A 15699-nucleotide genomic window follows, 5' to 3' on the forward strand; every position below is an offset into this window, starting at 1 on the left:
GCGTGGTTCGTTTGGCATATGTGAATCCAGCAATTGCGCTCGTATCCGCTCCAAGTCAATCGGTCCGAGATCGCCTGAATGAGGTGGTCTTGGCTCGATTGAAACGAACTCTGGAGCGGATCGATTGTAGTGAGAAAGCAAAACAATCCGAGCCCGGATATATCACAGTGTATTATGGATATATAATAGGCATACGGCTGTATGAAGAGAGAACTATAAGTAGGGCGGGAGGTCATTCCTACCGGTAAATGTGGGTTTCATGTTAAATCGCTCATTCTGTACAACTGTACAACGTCGCTCATTCTTTACAACTAAATAATCTCAAAACTTTTTGTAAGCCAGAGATTGTGAACTTTTTGGTTTTAAAATGGATCCTGAACTAAAGCTTGAAAACCAGATTCTGTCTGTTATTCGCTCTAGCTTCTTTCACTTACAACAACTGGCCAAAATTAAGCACGTTTTATCGCACAAGCACTTTGAAACAGTAATGCATGCTTTTATAACCTCCCGCTTAGACTATTCTAATGCCCTTTATTTTGGGTTGAGTCAGTCTTCAATCTCTCGACTGCAACTGGTTCAGAATGCAGCTGCACGTATTTTAACTGGCACACGCAAATACGAGCACATCACCCTGATTTTATCTTCTCTTCACTGGCTGCCCGTGCACTTCAGGATCCATTTTAAGGTACTTTTATTTGTTTTAAGTGTCTAAATGGTAATGCACCCCTTTACCTCTCTGAGCTTCTCTGTCCCTACACACCTTATCGTTCGCTCAGGTCAGCCGACCAGCTCCTCCTGGGTGTGCCCAGGACCAGTCGAAAGCTCAGAGGGGATCGGGCTTTTGCTGTGGCTGCACCAAAATTGTGGAATGAGCTGCCGTTGTACATTAGAAAAGCCTCTTTCATTACTGTTTTTAAATCTCTTCTTAAAACCCACCTGTTCAATTTGGCTTTTAGCACAGCTTGAGATGTTGACATTTGTATTTTAAAGTTTGTTTTACTCTTTGTTGTCAGCACTTTGGTCAACTGTGTTGTTTCAAAGTGCTTTATAAGTAAACTGAATTGAATTGAAATTGAAATACGAAAGTGAAAGCATGCTGAACTATTAACGAGAGCTGTTTATGTTTTAAATGTAGGTCCGTGATGATAAAACTTTTCACTTTGTATCTTTTTGAATGTGAGCAAGTTGCAAAATATTTCCGAGAACAAGTGCATGCAAATTCACATGCTTATGTTTCATCCACAGGTGAAATGGCGATTCCTCATTACACTGGGAAAATGACAGACTGGATCATGAATGAAGACGAACCCGAGGCCTTTAACCACGCTATCACTGTCATGACCCTGATGACCATTATGAGGTGAGACTAAAAAGGCAACCTAACCTTGTATGCTAATTTTGCGGCACGGTGGCTCACAGCAAGAAGAACGCTGGTTCGAGTTCCGGTTGGGTCAGTTGGCATTTCTGTGTGGAGTTTGCATGTTCTCCTCATGTTGGTCACAGTCCAAAAGACATGCGCTATAGGTGAATTGTATAAAGCTAAATTGTCCGTAGTGTACGAGTGTGAATGAGTGTGTATGGGTGTTTCCCAGTAATGTGTTGGAGCTGGAAGGGCTGCTGGAAGGAAAACATATGCTGGATAAGTTGGCGGTTCATTCCGCTGTGGCGACGCCAGATTAATAAAGGGACTACACCGAAAAGGGGCGAGGCAGTGGCGCAGTAGGTAGTGCTGTCGCCTCACAGCAAGAAGGTCGCTGGTTCGAACCTCGGCTCAGTTGGTGTTTCTGTGTGGAGTTTGCATGTTCTCCCTGCCTTCGCGTGGGTTTCCTCCGGGTGCTCCCGTTTCCCCCACTGTCCAAAGACATGCCGTACAGGTGAATTGGGTAGGCTAAATTGTCTGTAGTGTATGAGTGTGTGTGTGTGTGAATGTGTGTGTGGATGTTTCCCAGAGATGGGTTGCGGCTGGAAGGGCATCCACTGCCTATAAATGTGCTGGATAAGTTGGCGGTTCATTCCGCTGTGGCGACCCCGGATTAATAAAGGGACTTAGCCAACAAGAAAATGAATGAATGAATGGATAATGCGCAAATAATGTGCAGTCCTTTTGACTGGAAGTGTAGGTTTTCGGAGGGAAAACTTCTAAAATGTTTGCTTTTCCGCAGCGCTGTGTGTGAGTTTGTGTGTGACCTCATCTACAACATCACCATGAGCCGAATACACACGTCCATCCAAGGACTCGTCTTCCAGGCTGTACTAAAACAGGATATTGCGTTCTTCGATAAAGCTACCACAGGTAAAACTGCAGTGCTGGTTCTTGTGCAGTGAATAGAGGTCGACCGAAATAGTTTTTTTTAGGCTGACATTTCTGTCCAATTTTCATTTTTTTCCTCTTCATCTAATTATGCCCCTTTTAAAAAGATGTCAAATAAGTCCTCTGATTTTGTTGTTTTGGTGACTGTCGCTTTAAATTCAAATGAAATTGTGCTCTTTTCAAAAGGGGGCGGAGTTAAAAATGCTATACATGTGTCAACACAGCAGCAGATTTAAAACTCCACGGATGAATAGCTGCTTCACACTCAGGGCTGTTTATGCTGATGAGGGAGAGATTATAACTAATGGGACTTTAATTAATTATGACCAGCGTTAAATCATACATATTGCTCAGGCTAGTTGTTGTAATTCAGGCACTGTTACTGCTTTTTTTGTTCAGGGGACATCGTGTCTCGCATCACCACCGACACAAACACCATGAGTGAGTCTCTGAGTGAGAAGCTGAGTCTGCTGATGTGGTACTTCATGCGGGTCATTTTCCTCTTCGGCTCCATGTTAATGCTCTCCACCAGACTCTGCTGCTTCACTCTGCTCGGCCTGCCCGTCATCTGGATCATCCCGGAAATTTTTGGACGGTTTTACCAGGTCAGATTGAAATTTCTTCAAACCTTGCATTACTATACAGAGAGAAACAAAAATATATTGTTCACTATTAATCCCTTCCATAATCCCCTCAGGCCACTGATCATCACTTGGCGGCCTGCGGGCCAAATCCAGCCCACTGAGCTGTTCAATCCGGCTCGCGACTGGATTCCAATATTGTGAGGATCAAAAATAAAATTGTGGTCCACACTGTTAAAGCAACTAAAAATAACAACTGAGTCTCTTGTCAGAATAACCACTAATTGACTGTATTTAGGCTACACTCAAAATGAGGACGACTATGCGGCGTTAAGCATTTATCAGGGCTCGAAATTGCGACCATTTTGGTCGCATATGCGCCCGAAATTTTATCTGTGTGACCTTAAAATATATTTGGGAGCATTTCCGCGAGTGCTTAAAATTGTTGTGTGCGACCAGTTTTTACTGCAAAATGTTCAGCAAATGCGCGGATTCGGGAGACATTCACTCAGAATGCATCTCTAAGCTCTTTGTCTGCACTTGGAACGCGAAACGCAGCGCTCAGAAAAGGTTTAAAACAGTTGTCATGTCGACTTGGTGCAGTAAACAAATCCAAGTCCGTAATGCTTGCCCCGCCTTCGCGCTCTTCTTATTGGCCCACCACTGCTCTAGCACTGATTGTGAATGATTGGTTAATATCAGCTGTCAATCACTCAGCGCCTTCTGGCTTGGGATGACAGAGAGCTACTACCGCGAAAAACTGTAAAACGCTGAAGATGAGAAAGAAGATAACGCTGACAGATTTAGTTTTATAAACCATCTAGTTGCAAATAATGACACATCTTACTAGTGATCATGTGCTAAATGTTAATCCTCCATCTACACTTTTCCAAAAGTAGAAGACTTCCATTGGCTTCAAGTCTGCTGTGAAAAGTCTGTGGGATGGAATTTTCAGGTAACTGCGGGCCACATCTAGCACGAGAGCTTCTGTTTAATCCTTCATATAATCGCCAGATGCTGTCCGCCGTGCAAGGGGCAGCTATATGTCAAATTTAACACCACGTACACCATCGCAAACGGGCTTACACTGAGTAAACTAATATCGCTACTCATGAATACACCGGTATTGCTATTAACATGTATGCATATAATAAGGTACAGTATATGTCAAAAGCATCTGTGCAATATCAGACAGCACTTGTATGAACAGCACAGTTATATCGTTAACAGATTCATTCAAGCAGTGTGTGCAGGGCCGGTGAGCGCTCCGTGTATCTTTTGGTCACTCAGTTCTGTTATAAAAATGTATTTTCTTGTGATGACGGGATTTCGTTGAGACATATTTTCCTCACGCTTGCATATGTGTATTAAATTTTTTTACTTGTTAGTTTGATTAGTGTTGATTTCAAATACAATAAATATGTTTGTATAAAACGTGTAGTTACGGTGCTCATAATTGGTTGGTGCGACTAAATTTTAGTTGATGCGCCTACATTTTTAAAGTTAGGAGCACCGGTGCTACCAAGCAAAAAGGTTAATTTCGAGCCCTGATTTATTGTTTCAAACAGGTTTGAAAAAAAAAACCCGAACACAACTTTTCATCATAACCTTAACATTTGTTTTTTATTTCTACGTTTTAACAACATGCTTGAAACCAGCAGACTCCTCGGGACAAAAAAAGGAGGAAAAACAATCTGGCACAACTTAAAATAGCATGGTAAATAAATAACCTGGTACCAGAACAAAACAGGTCACAAATAATGTTCGCACATCAAATAAAACGTCTAGTGGGTTTAAATTTAAATCACAATGCTGAAACGGGCTACACACAGTGCTTAATCAATGGCTAAAGTTACTTTTCCCCTCTGACACCAACTTTTTCACATCAGGCTTGGCGGCTGTCAGACGTATACGCAAACAGTCCTCCAAAGACTGGGTTGACAGTCGGTTCCTCTCGTGTGTTTTTATCGAGTTAATCTTGGAGAATGCAGCCTCACAGGTGTAGGTTAAACCGAACATGGTGAGCACATACATAGGCAGCGTTTTCAATGTCATAGGTCTCAGGACAAGATACCTAAAATGCGCTCAGGCTTTCAACACCACGGAGAGCCACCTTCGCGTCGCCCATAGATATATACACTAGATATCACATAGGGACCATGCGACAATAGCGCCGCATTGGTACAGTGCTCCCAGGACAAATGTCATTCAACCGCACTAGTCAAGACAGTGTTATTACGTGAAGATGCGGGACTTTAGCGCTGTCTACAGGTGTAGTAACGAGCAAACAAAGAAAACAAAGCACAAAGGCAGAACATTTCATAGGTAATATTAAGTTTTTTTCTGTTTTTGTATGTTCTGAACTTTAGTGCTAATCAGGTAACGTTACTGATGGTAACAGTCACTTACTGCATTCACCCTAAGGCAAAGCAGCTCCAACTCGCACTAAACACTCGGCTTATGCTAGTTTTGTTGAATAAAATCAGCAAACAATGCAAAAGAAATATGACAACGAGATGCTGCGCTGGCAGAAACTTGTATTATTGTCGGCTAACGTTAGTAAAAGAGTCGTTCGCGGGATTCATTCATAAACGAATCGCTCCCTCCGTCAGTATGAGAAGTGAAAGCAGGAGAGGAGGTGTGTTTCAGGACATGATTAGATCAAATTTAACAGGAAGGGTGAATGGCACATTTCTGTACACACAAACACAAGCTTTTTGTTAGGAATGCCTGTGCGGTCACTAATCCATCAATGTAGAAAAGTGATGGAAAATTATAATTTTCTTAATTAGAAAAAAAAATTACTTACTAACATCCAGGAAAACTCCCGATCAAAGATATAAGTGTATATGTGTATATCTCTGGCTTTGGATGGCCACAGTCCTCCACTGTACCTTGGTCCCGCATTCATTTCAAAGGAGCGCTACCCTGTAGCAAGATGGCGGCGCTATTGACGCATTCCGTACAATAGACAACAATAGGCCAGGCGACATCTAGTGTATATATCTATGCACGTTGCCTACCGCCTAAATTTCAGCCAGCTGGCTCTGAGTGGCCGCCTCGTCTAATGGCAGCATTTTCACTGCGTTTGTGGAGAACTCTCTATCACTCCTAGTGGTTGACTGTGATATATGTGATGGGAGCCTGAATCAAATGCCTTCAGTTTGTAATGAAATGGAAAAAGTATAAACATTATTAAAATTATAAAAATGAGATTTTTATTTGATTTTCTTCTTGGGGGTCTGGCCCCCTAAGAGACTGTCTGGTAAAACTCTGGCCCTCTGACAAATATAGTTGATGACCCCTGCCTTAGGCCTTGATCACACCAAGCATGCTTTTTGCATTGAGAATTGCCTTTTTTTTTAATGATTTTCTATTGGTCTTCTACCAAATGAAAGCAGAGGCATCAATATTTTGTCCTGGCGCTGTTATTGCATAGTCAAACGTAATGTAAAATAACACTGTGCAATCGTTATTGCTGATCAGCTATAATAATCCCAACTCCACATTGCAGATGCTGCGATGTGACTATTGCGAATGCACACATTGCGATAACGATGCTGAATGATATATTGTGCAGCCCTATTGATTATATTGATTTTTCTACAGAAACTTTCGGCACAAGTGCAAGATTCTTTGGCCAAGGCGAATGAAGTGGCTACAGAAACCTTTTCTTCCATGAAAACAGTGAGGAGCTTTGCTAATGAGGATGGAGAAACTGAGAGATACAGAAAGTGCTTGGAGGACACGTTTGCACTGAACAAAGTGGAAGCCGCTGCTTATGCTGTATCAACATGGACCAATAGTGTAAGTCCCACCACTGCCTTATTCACTGCACGTTTTACTACATTATGCAGAAATATTTGGAGTTTTCTGTAGTGAACATATGCTTTCTAGAACAAACGCATTAGAAGAATTGCATAAAGAGTGCATTAGTGTCACACACTTTTTCAGTAGTGTTAATTGGTTAGGGTTTTTACCATAGGATTTTTTTCTTAGTCTTAGTTAGTTTTTAACAGAATTTTTAGGCTTAGCAGCTTTGAGGTGAATTACAACATTACAAAATTTTGATTTAAAGCAAACAGTTATTTATAAAGGTACATATTTGTTTTATTGTATAAATAAATGAAAGGACGGATAATTTATTTCGTTTTGTTTTCAAATTTAAACAAAAAATATGTATATTTTAGTTTTTTAAATAAATAAATATATACATTTATGAAGTTAAAATCATTGCTATTATTTTTTTTCTAAATATAAATATATTGTCTGTAAACACAGCTTTTTTTAAGAGTTCTAAATGACAGTATGTATGTATATATATATATTTAGTGAAATATATGTTGCATGTAATTACTTATATTTTTATATATGTGAAATACAAACAAGACCTTGTATGTTAAGTTGTAGGCAAGTTGTATGTAGTTTGTATATATTACCATAAATCACATTTCTTTATCGGGTTAAGTATACACATACACTCACCGGCCACTTTATTAGGTACTACTTACTAGTACCGGGTTGAACTCCCTTCTGCCTTCAGAACTGCTTTAATTCTTTGTTGCATAGATTCAACAAGTTACTGGAAATATTCATAAGAGATTTTGGTCCTCATTGACATGATAGCATCACAGAGTTGCTGCAGAGTTGTCGGCTGCACATCCATGATGCGATTCTGCCGTTTCACCACATCCCAAAGGTGCTCTATTGGATTGAGATCTAGTGATTGTGGAGGCCATTTGAGTACAGTGAACTCATTGTCATGTTCAAGAAACCAGTCTGAGATGATTTGTGTTTTATGACATGGCGCATTATCCTGCTGGAAGTAGCCATCAGAACATGGGTACACTGTGGTCATAAAGGGATGGACATGGTCAGCAACAATACTCAGGTAGGCTGTGGCGTTTACACGATGCTCAATTGGTACTAATGGGCCCAAAGAGTGCCAAGAAAATATCCCCCACACCATTACTACACCACCAGCAGCCTGAACCACTGATGCAAGGCAGAATGCATCCATGCTTTCATGTTGTTGACGCCAAATCCTGACCCTACATTCTGAATGTTGCAGCTGAAATGGAGACTTATCAGACCAGGCAATGTTTTTCCAATCTTCTATTGTCCAATTTTAGTGAGCCTGTGTGAATTGTAGCTGACAGGAGTGGCACCTGGTGTGGTCTTCTGCTGCTGTTGCCCATCCGCCTCAAGATTGGGTTTGTTGTGAGTTCAGAGATGCTCTTCTGCAGACCTCGGTTGTAACGAGTGGTTATTTGAGTTACTGTTGCCTTTCTATCAGCTGGAACCAGTGTGGCCATTCTCCTCTGACATCAACAAGGCATTTGTGCCCACAGAACTGCCACTCACTGGATATTTTCTCTTTTTCAGACTATTCTCTGTAAACCCTAGAGATGGTTGTGCGTGAAAATCCCAGTAAATCAGCTGTTTCAGAAATACTCAGACCAGCCGTCTGGCACCAACAACGCCACATTCAAAGTCACTTAAATCACCTTTCTTCCCCATTCTAATGCTCTGTTTGAACTGCAGCAGATTGTCTTAAACATGTCTACGTGCCTAAATGCATTGAGTTGATGCCATTTGATTGGCTGATTAGAAATGTGCAATAACAAGCAGTTGGACAGGTGTACCTAATAAAGTGACCAGTGAGTGTATAAACCAAGTGTGCCGCAAGCCTGCGTTTAAGTGAAGGTCTCGGCCATTAGATCGCCCCCTGGGGGCTGGCTGCAGTACAAGTCATAAAGCCCGCCTCCTCCGTGTTAATGAAGGAGACTTGAGCCCAAATAAAAAAAATTATTACACTTGCAATAAAATGTCCCGAAAGATGGTTCTGGTCGATTAAGGCACTGATTATTGTGCTGAAATAGGTGCAGATCTTCATTTTTGTAAACAGTTTGTTTTTAGCAGTAATTTAATGCTGGGCGTGTCATCGTGATTGACAGATGTGATTGACAGTTTCTCAAAGCAGACCGTCTGAGCTTCGGCAGGAGACTGAAGTGTTATTATTCGATTTCTGTGTTATTTTACCATGATAAAATGAGTTCAGCAGTAAACTTCAGTTTCTGACATACATGATCCTGGTGGAACACTGTTTATTCGCTAAGGTCAGGGCTTTTTTCGGGCTTTATTAGTTTGCTGATACACGTACGCCTAGCCACCCAGATAGCAAAATACACTCGAGCCAGTTTCAGCTAGATTCTCGCCTGACGGAGACTTACCCCTCAGAGCTCAGACTGACTACCTCTGCTGGACCTACTCCGGATGCCTGGACTCACTGCCCGATTCCAGCTCGAGTCAATCGAGCCAGATGCGGCGGCCGAGCGAGCCGGCGCTGCCGCATGCGAGCCGGAAGTAGCCGGCGACGCCGCGAGTAGGTTATACGCTGCGGCCCGGAGCTGCCGAAATTGAATAAATAAAACCCTCATATTTGTTAACGTTATTACATCCATTTGTGTTGATATGACAGCAAACGCATGCTGAGAAGTTTGGGGGGCGTGGTTGATTTTACATAAAGCGTTTGGTTGGAAGCTCGACTCCGCTCATTTTCGCGGCTCCTCCTCTGGCTCCATCAGACAGTCCTTCTGCGCATGTCTGGCTCCAATTTCAGCAGTCTTTTGCGACAGTTTGTTCCCGTCAAGCAGGCGTTTTGCCCTCAAGGCGTTTAATGGGAAAAGGGGCTGTCGCGTCGTCCATATTTTTTACAGTCATTGGTATAAACGTTGTACACTAATATAGTTGCAGTTTGTAATCAAATGTGCCTTTTTCAGATGTCCAGTCTGGCTTTGAAGGTCAGTATTTTATACTACGGAGGGCGGCTTGTGACAGGAAGTGATGTCAGCAGTGGTGATCTGGTGTCCTTTGTCCTCTACGAGCTTCAGTTCACATCAGCTGTGGAGGTAAAACTTTGAATACTCTCTGTTTGACCAGAATTCATCACTACTTTAAAAAAAAAAAAATCAATCTCATAACATTGTTGTGGTGATGTTTGCATGGAAAACGTCACTTATATATGTATTAAATCAACGCACAGGTTCTGATGTCTTACTGGCCACATGTAAAGAAAGCAGTCGGAGCTTCAGAAAAGATCTTTGAGTATGTGGACAGAAAGCCTGAAGTTCCTCCAGATGGATCACTCGCTCCGAAGACTCTGAAAGGACACGTGCAGTTCAGAAATGTCACATTTGCTTATCCAAAGCGTCCAGACACAGATGTGCTGAAGGTATGAACTGAAAAACCAAAGTAGAAAATGTTGGCAACACCTTGTTTTATAGTGTCCATGAAATTATTATTAACAGCGTGCCTTTATTATAAGGTTAAGGGGGACATATTATTGGGTTTAAACACAGTTATGTGGCCACAGTGTGTGAATATAGCCAGACTCTAATGTTGAAAATAAATAAATTGTATTTTTTTTTTATATTCACACTTGATAAAAATAGTCTGTAGAAACACTTTGATTGGCATTCTCCTTTTGCAGTGCATCCGGAAAGTCTTCATAGCGCTTTTTTTCCACATGTTTTTATGTTACAGCCTTACTGCAAAATGAATTAAATTCATTTATTACCTCATAATTCTACACACAAAACCCCATAATGACAATGTGAAAACAGATTTTTTTTAAATTGTTGCAAATTTATTAAAAATAAAAAAGCTGAAAAATCCCATTTACAGAAGGATTCACAGCCTTTGCTCAATACTTTGTTGATGCACCTTTGACAGCAATTACAGCCTCAAGTCTTTTTGAATATGATGCCACAAGCTTGGCACACCTGTGTTTTTGGAATTTTTTCCATTCCACTTTGCAGTACCTCTCAAGCTCTATCAGGTTGGATGGGAAGCGACGGTGTACAGCCATTTTCAGATCTCTCCAGAGATGTTCAATAGGATTTAGGTCTGGGCTCTGGCTGGGCCACTCAAGGACATTCACTGAGTTGTTGTGAAGCCACTCCATTAATATTTTGGTGGTGTGTTTTGGGTCATTGTCCATCTGGAAGATGAACCGTCAGCCCAGTCTGAGGTCAAGAGCGCTCTGAAGCAGGTTTTCATTCAGGATGTCTCTGTACATTGCTGCATTCATCTTACCCTCTATCCTGACTAGTCTTCCAGTTCCTGTTGCTGAAAAACATCCCCACAGCATGATGCTGCCACCACCATGCTTCACTATAGGGATGGTATTAGCCTGGTGATGAGCAATGCCTGGCTTTCTCCAAATGTAACGACTGGCATTCACGCCAAAGAGTTCAATTTTAGTCTCATCAGACCAGAGAATTTTGTTTCTTATGGTCTGAGAGTGCTTCAGATGCCTTTTGGCATAATCTAGGAGGGGAGTGGCTTCCGTCTGGCCACTTTACCATACAGGTCTGATTGGTGGATTGCAGCACAGATGGTTGTCCTTCTGTAAGGTTCTCCTCTCTCCACAGAAGAACACTGGAGCTCAGACAGAGTGACCATCGGGTTATTGATCACCTCCCTGACTAAGACCCTTCTACCCCGATCACTCAGCTTAGATGGCCGGCCAGCTCTAGGAAGAGTCCTGGTGGTTCCAAACATCTTCCACTTACGGATGATGGAGGCTGCTGTGCTCATTGGAACTTTCAGAGCAGCAGAGATTTTTCTGTAACCTTCCCCAGCCTTGTGCCTCAAGACAATCCTGTTTCAGAGGTCTACAGACAATTCCTTTGTCTTCATGCTTGGTTTGTGCTTTGACATGCACTGTCAACCCTGGGAGCTTATATAGACGAGTGTATGCCTTTTTAAATCATGTCCAATCACCTGTTTGCTGAAACATTTTGAGAATGGTCAGTGGAAACAGAATGTACATGAGCTCAATTTAGAGCTTCACAGCAAAGGCTGTGAATACTGATGTACACGTGATTTTTTTTTCAGCTTTTTTATTTGTAATAAATTAGCAATTTCAAAAACTCTTTTTCACATTGTCATTATGGGGTATTGTGGGTAAAATTGAGGTAATAAAGGAATTTAATCCATTTTGGAATAAGGCTGTAACATAAAAATGTGGTAAAAGTGAAGCGCTATGAAGACTTTTCCAGATGCACTGCATAATGCTATGATAAATTACTGTATTTTTTTTACTTAAAATGATTTGTTGTTGGTCATTGTAGAACATTTCTCTTGAGCTGAAAGCGGGCAAGATCACAGCACTCGTGGGTCCATCGGGTTCAGGAAAAACCACAGTTGTGAGTTTGCTGGAGAGATTTTACCAGCCTCAAAACGGAGAGATTTTATTGGACCAGAAGCCACTGCTGAGCTATAAGGACCAATATCTGCACGAGAAGGTAATCCAACAATTTCTCAACAATGGAAGACACCATAGTTGGGTAAACTTAGAGCGCAGTAAATGCGAGAGTACAACAAATACATTTTTACATTCTTATTTGCTCAAATACGGCAGAAAGAAGCGAAAGCAACTCCAAATTTACTGTCCCCCCTATAGAGTCTGCATTAGAAACTTCTCACATCAGCTCTAATTATTGTATTTTTGTAATTTGATGCAAATATGATATAATAAAAAAGATAACTTTAGAATGTACATGCATTTGAGGGCAATATTGTTAGCCCTCCTGTGAAATATTTATTCTTTTTCAAATGTATTTCAAATGATCTTTAACAGAGCAAGTAAATTTTTACAGTATTTCTGATAATATTTTTTTCTTCTGGAGAAAGTCTTATTTGTTTTATTTCGACTAGAATAAAAGCAGTTATTTTTAAACACCATTAAAAGGTCAAAATTATTAGCCCCTTTAAGCTATATTTATTTCGATTGTCTAAAGAACAAACCACTGTTATACAGTGATTTGCCTGATTACCCAAACTTGCCTAATCGGCCTAGTTAAGCCTTTAAATGTCACTTTAGGCTGAATACTGGTATCTTGAAAAATATCTAGTCAAATATTATTTACTGTCATCATGGCAAATATAAAAATAAATCAGTTATTAGAAATGAGTTAATAAAACTATGGTGATTAGAAATGTGTTGAAAAAATCTTTTCTCTGTCAAACAGGAATTGAGGATATATATTTTTTTAACTATCTAATAATTCTGTACATGAAAAAAATATAAACGTTACAAACTTTTAAGAATTTAAGGTGCTGATGATCATTAAATGCGTCCTAACAGTCTTGTGAAAATGGTTTATACTGATATCTCCATATGATGAATATTAATAAAGATGCCTGACAGGGTTTGTTTGCTCTTTTCTATTTCAGATTAGTGTGGTTTCACAGGAGCCGGTTCTGTTTGCTCGCTCAGTGCGTGAAAACATCAAATACGGCAAAGAAAACGCCACAAATGAAGAAATATATGCTGCTGCCAGGCTGGCCAATGCACATGACTTCATTTCCAGTTTACCTAAAGGATACGATACTGGTTGGTATTTGAATATACAGTTAGGGTTAGGATTAACCTAATAGTTAGTTAACTAATAGTTAGATTTTTTAACCCTCCTGAATTATCACCCCTATATATATATATATATATATATATATATATATATATACACTTTATAGTTTGAATAACTAATTTTTGATGGATTGTGATTGCGATTTGTGTGTGTCAGATGCTGGAGAGAAGGGCGGTCAGGTGTCTGGAGGTCAGAAACAGCGAATCGCCATTGCCAGAGCTCTGATCCAGAAACCCCAGATTCTGGTGCTTGATGATGCCACCAGTTCACTGGACACTGAGAGTGAACACCGGGTAAGATGAGCCACCAAAACAATCTTTTAAATTCATGTTTGATCGAAAGATTTATCTGTAATTGAAACTTTAGTAGTAATAAGTTCAGTTCATTCTGTTCCGTTAAAACTGTAATGAACAATTTACATCATATGACATAATTTATGTGTTATGTATAATTTGTATAGCATATGTTTTACACAGAGAATGCCTATTTCTATTTCTAAATTCAGTTCTAATTTACTGCAAAGGAATAAACAACAATAACGAAGTGTGGTCAAAAAACTGAGTTACAGTATATCCAAAAACACGTCCTATTCTTTTGTTCCATATAGTGCAAAATCTGATAGATGGACAAATCTAAGCTTGTTTTTAATAAAGCAAATATAAATATGCTTATAATAAATAATACTGCTAGTAATAATAACATCATACAAATGAAAATGGTCATGAAAAAACTGAAAAAGGCCTCTCGCGATGAAGAAGGCATGGAGGCAGTGGTTTTTGTATTTATGTCGAAAATAATAATTTGTGTAATATTTTAATCCTTTTATTCTTTTTATTTGTAAATATATTTGCGGACTGATGTGCGTCCTGTGTGTATTAAACAATCTTTTAAATTCATGTTTGATCGAAAGATTTATCTGTAATTGAAACTTTTGTAGTAATAAGTTCAGTTCATGCTGTTCCGTTAAAACTGTAATGAACAATTTACATCATATGACATAATTTAATATAATATTTGCTAAAAATGGCTGCTTTGAATATTATTATTTTGAATAATATTATTTTAGTGTTCCCTTTATTTTTTGAGCATTATCCTACATGTATTTATACGTTTTCATTTTCATTTCTAATTTATTTTGCCATTGTAAATGGTCATTCATTCATTCATTTTTCTTCGGCTTAGTCCCTTTATACTTTAGGCGTGGCCACAACGGAATGAACCACCAACTTATCCAGCATATGTTTTACACAGAGAATGCCCTTCCAGCTGCAACCCAGTACTGGGACACACCCATACACTCTCATTCACACACATCCACTACGGCCAATTTAGTTTATTCCATTCACTTATATACCCACGCCAACATGGGGAGAACATGCAAACTCCACGAAGAAATGCCAACTGACTCAGCCGGGACTCGAATTCAATTCAATTCAATTCAGCTTTATTTGTATAGCGCTTTTACAATGTAGATTGTGTCAAAGCAGCTTCACATAAATGGTCATAGTAACTGGAAAAGTGTGGTTCAGTAACTGGAACAGTGTGGTTCAGGTTTTAGTGTTTAAGTTCAGTTCAGTTCAGTTTAGCTCAGTTCAGTGTGATTTAATCATTACTGAGAGTTCAAACACTGAAGAGCCAATTCATCGATGCGTAGCTCTACCAATCCTGAACCATGCGAGGCAGTGGCGACAGCGGAGAGGGAAAAAAAAACTTCACCTGATGGGAGTGAAGAAAAAAAACCTTGAGAGAACCAGACTCAGTTGGGCACGACCATTTTAATTTCTCCGCTGGCCAAAAGTCTTGTGCAGAACTTCATTCGCCGTGGTTTATGCTGGAAGATGGCCTCAATGAAGACTCGTCTGTCCCTGGAGCGTCGCTGGAATCAGACACATGTTCTCCACTCCCCACGACCATCAGCGCAGCAGCAGCTCAGGATATGGCCTGGTCCCGGATATGGAATCCTTGGGATCATCACGTCGCTGGTCTTGGATCCAATCATTGACTCCGCATAATCTGAGGACCTCGGGATGAGTATCCCCAGGTGAAAATAGAGAATAAAGAGAATAATTAGCGTAGCTGCTGTTCATAGTGTATATAAGCAAGATGTAGAAGCCAGTGTGGAACCCGCTAGGTGATGCATTGAGTGTATGCTTTACCAAACAGATAGGTCTTTAATCTAGTTTTGAACTGGGAGAGTGTGTCTAAGCCTCGGACGTTATCAGGAAGGCTATTCCAGAGTGTAGGAGCCATGAAAGAGAAGGCTCGACCTCCTTTACTTGATTTTGCTATTCTAGGTACTACCAGAAGCCCTGAATTTTGACTCGAACCAGCGACCTTCTTGCTGAAAGGCGACAGTGTTAACCGCTGAGCC

The 15699-nt window shown here is 40.3% G+C and overlaps 1 protein-coding gene across 2 annotated transcripts in view; it reads left to right on the plus strand.

Moving 5' to 3' along the window:
- tap1 (transporter 1, ATP-binding cassette, sub-family B (MDR/TAP)) overlaps positions 1-15699 on the plus strand; it is a 30151-nt gene that overhangs the window by 8145 nt on the left and 6307 nt on the right. For both annotated transcript variants that reach the window (XM_087288042.1, XM_087288041.1), the window contains exons 4-12: positions 1246-1360; positions 2163-2293; positions 2711-2916; positions 6502-6699; positions 9675-9803; positions 9938-10126; positions 12030-12203; positions 13135-13294; positions 13485-13621. In XM_087288042.1, the coding sequence (XP_087144168.1) occupies positions 1246-1360; positions 2163-2293; positions 2711-2916; positions 6502-6699; positions 9675-9803; positions 9938-10126; positions 12030-12203; positions 13135-13294; positions 13485-13621 (1439 nt within the window). The remainder of the gene's footprint in view (positions 1-1245; positions 1361-2162; positions 2294-2710; positions 2917-6501; positions 6700-9674; positions 9804-9937; positions 10127-12029; positions 12204-13134; positions 13295-13484; positions 13622-15699) is intronic.

Source organism: Danio rerio, chromosome 16 (assembly GCF_052040795.2).
Source record: "Danio rerio strain M-AB ecotype USA chromosome 16, GRCz13ab, whole genome shotgun sequence".
Taxonomy (NCBI): domain Eukaryota; kingdom Metazoa; phylum Chordata; class Actinopteri; order Cypriniformes; family Danionidae; genus Danio; species Danio rerio.